Source organism: Nicotiana sylvestris, chromosome 8, assembly GCF_000393655.2.
Source record: "Nicotiana sylvestris chromosome 8, ASM39365v2, whole genome shotgun sequence".
In the NCBI taxonomy this organism is placed as follows: Eukaryota; Viridiplantae; Streptophyta; class Magnoliopsida; order Solanales; family Solanaceae; genus Nicotiana; species Nicotiana sylvestris.
In genome coordinates this window covers 64,084,680-64,087,999 of record NC_091064.1, presented here as the reverse complement: position 1 = coordinate 64,087,999, position 3,320 = coordinate 64,084,680, and the positions used below count along the sequence as shown (strand labels likewise).

General features: G+C 43.7%; 1 protein-coding gene across 1 annotated transcript; it reads left to right on the top strand.

Annotated features, from left to right (window-relative positions):
• The first annotated feature begins 2,055 nt into the window (after positions 1-2,055).
• Positions 2,056-2,672, top strand: LOC138875131 (uncharacterized). Its single transcript, XM_070153953.1, has 2 exons — positions 2,056-2,353; positions 2,446-2,672. The coding sequence occupies exons 1-2, from the start codon at positions 2,056-2,058 to the stop codon at positions 2,670-2,672; spliced, it is 525 nt and encodes a 174-aa protein (XP_070010054.1).
• Positions 2,673-3,320: the final 648 nt, after the last annotated feature.

Here is a 3,320-nt window from a genome sequence, read left to right as displayed (position 1 = left end):
TTTATATGAATTTATATGTTTTATTTCAGTATATTAGTTTTAGTTAATTCTTTTAAGCTTTTATTAAATATTAGGCTTACCTAGTCTTAGAAACTAGGTGCCATAATGACATCCTTAGGTAGAAAATTGGGATCGTGACAAATTGGTATCATAGCTCTATGTTCATAGGTGTTACGAGTCTTAAGCAGGTTTAGTAAAATCTTGCAGATCGGTATAGAGATGTCTGTACTTATCTTCGAGAGGGTACGAAACTGTTAGGAAAATTCCACTTCTTTAATTTCTTATCATGAAAATTGCTTGATTTCGAAATCTTAATCTTTGACTTTCTATTCTCTCATAGATGGTGAGGAAACACACTACTAGATCCGACAATCAGACACCCATGCCCCTATTAAAGCGGAGAGAGGTCGGGGCTAGGCAGGGGCCGATGAGGGGCACGTGGTGTAGCTGGAGCACCGTTCGAGCAGCAGCTGAGGAGCCACCATTAGCTCCAGTTGTAGGACAGGCACCCGAGGTGCCTATTGTTACCCCTGCACTTTAGGAGACCTTAGCATAGTTTTTGAGCATGTTCGGTACTATAGCTCAGGTGGGGTTGATTCCGTTTGCACGAGCCACATCTCAGGCTAGGGGAGGAGCTCAGATTCCTATGGCTCACACTCCAGAGTAGTGAGTCCATGCTGATAAGGTCCCAGAGGTTATGATAGCATAACCTGTTGTTCTGATTCAGCCCGAGGTTAGGGCAGTGGCATTTGAGGAGGAGTATCTTAGACTTGAGAGGTTCAAGAAGTATCATCCTCATACTTACAGCGGTCTAGCTACAGAGGATGCATAAGGTTTGATAGAGAAGTGACACCATATTCTCCATACCATGGGTATTGCGGAGGCGAGTAGAGTTGCTTTTTCTACATTCCAGTTGTAAGGAGTAGCATATCAATGGCGGCGGGCTAATGAGGATGGTAGCCCAGACGATGTAGGTTCACTCACATAGACTCAATTTTTAGAGATGTTCTTAAGAGAGTTTCTTCCCCAGGCCCTTTCGAGATGCATTTCACACGGAGTTTGAGCAACTGTGTAGGGTACTATGTTAGTGTCAGAGTATATCATCAGATTCAGTGAGGTGTCCAGGCCTGCACTTACCTTGGTCTCTACAGTCAGAGAGAGAGTCCGCAAATTCATAGAGGGGCTCAACTATGGTATTAGACTCAGCATGATTCGAGAGTTGGAGATTGATACTCCATACCAGTAGGTGGTAGATATTGCATGGGGGTTGGAGGGTATGCGGGGCCATGAGAGAGAGGACAGGAAGCCCAAGTGGCCTCGAGATTCTAGAGGATATAGTGGTGACTGTGCCCCAGCTACAGCCTGTCATGGTAGAGGCTATGTGAGCAATCCAGTTGATTCAGCACTTCCAGCTTCTAGTGGTACTCCGGCTCTTCTGAGGTCTCAGGCTACACATTTTGCTAAGCCACTATCGAGTTCACCTTCTACATGGGGTACCTTCGGCAGTCAGTCTAGCCGACCAGGCCAGGTCCAGTTTAAGTAGCCACACTCATCAATAGCTTTCTTTGAGTGTTCTAATACCTGACATATAGTGAGAGACTATCCTAGACTCAAGAGGGGTGCACCTCTACAGACTATAGAGGCTTCACGTATTCCACCAGGTGAATAGATTTCTCAAGCCATGGTTGTTGCTCAAGTTGCCGCTCCACCTATACAGCCAGCTAGGGGTGGAGGTCAGGCAGGTAGAGGTTGCCCTAGGGGGAGTCCATGATAGATTCTTTGATTTTTCAGGTAGGACGGAGGCAGTTGCATTAGACGCAGTAATCACAAACAGTTTGTCGTAGGGATGCGTCAGTCTTATTTGATCTGGGATCCACTTATTCATATGTGTCATCTTACTTTGATCTGTAATTGGATACATCTCATGATTCTTTGAGTTTTCCTATTTATATGTCCATGCCTGTGGGAGATTCTATTGTTATGGACCATGTGTACTGGTCGTGTTTACGTTTTATTGGTGGTTTTGAGACTAGAGTTGATTTATTACTACTCAATATGGTAGACTTTGATGTGATCTTGGGCATAGATTGGTTGTCACCCTATCACGCTATTCTGGATTGTCACGCCAAGACTGTGACACTGGCTATGCCAAGGTTTGTCATGGTTAGAGCGGAGGGGTACATTGACTATATTCCTAGCATGGTTGTGTCCTTTCTAAAGGATCATCAAATGGTTGAGAAGGGGTGTGATGCATATCTAGCCTTTGTGAGAGATGTCAGTGTTGATGCTCCTATTGTTGAGTCAGTTCCGATAGTGAGGGACTTCCTAGATGTATTTCTAGCAGATCTTTCGGGCATGCCACCCGAAAGGGATATCGATTTTGGAATTGACTTGTTACTGGGCACTCAACTGATTTCTATCCACACTACCTTATGGAACCATTAGAGTTGAAGGAGTTGAAGAAGCAGTTGCAAGAGTTGCTTGATAAGGGTTTCATTCGGCCTAGTGTTTCATCGTGGGGTGCTCTGGTTCTATTTGTGAAGAAGAAGGACAGTTTTATGCGCATGTGTATTGATTATCGACAGTTGAACAAGGTTATTGTAAAGCACTTGTACCAACTACCACGTATTGATGACTTATTTGACCAGCTTCAGGTGCCAGAGTGTTCTTAAAGATTTATTTGAGTTCAGGCTATCATCAGTTGACTATTGAGAATCTGGATATTCCAAAGACTGCTCTTAGGACTCGTTCTGGTCACTACGAGTTTCTTGTAATGTCATTTGGGATGACCAACGCCCCAACAACACTTATGCACCTGATGAACATTGTATTCTATCCATATATTGATTCGTAAGTCATTGTGTTATTGACGACATATTGGTGTACTCCCACAGTCGGAAGGATCATGAGCAGCATCTGAGGATCGTGCTCCAATCCTTGAGAGAGAAGAAGTTATACGCAAAATTCTCAATGTGTGAATTCTGGCTTGATTCTGTGGCATTTTCGGGTATGTGGTGTCAAATGAGCGGATCGAGGTAGATCCGAAGAAGATTGAAGTGGTTTAGATGTCACGATCCATATCGATAGGCCATGACGGGCACCCGGTACCTTAATTAAATGAGTACCAACATAATGTATCTTTCTTATTGTACCATCATTGGTAAATGGTCCAAAAAGGCTCGTCCTGAGCTAACCAGAATAAACATAAGGGTATACTCCACATAGGATGACCCAACCTGATATAAAAACTTATACATGTGACATACGGGCCTATAAGGTCGGGATGATCTTTTGTAAACTCAAAACATAGGCTGATAAGG

What these genes read in the sequence shown, in the direction of transcription:
- LOC138875131 (XM_070153953.1), top strand. Translation starts at nt 2,056, where the DNA reads ATGGTAGACTTTGATGTGATCTTGGGCATAGATTGGTTGTCACCCTAT. An exon ending in ATTTCTAGCAGATCTTTCGG is followed by an intron (nt 2,354 to 2,445) that starts GCATGCCACCCG and finishes TGGAACCATTAG; the next exon opens with AGTTGAAGGAGTTGAAGAAG.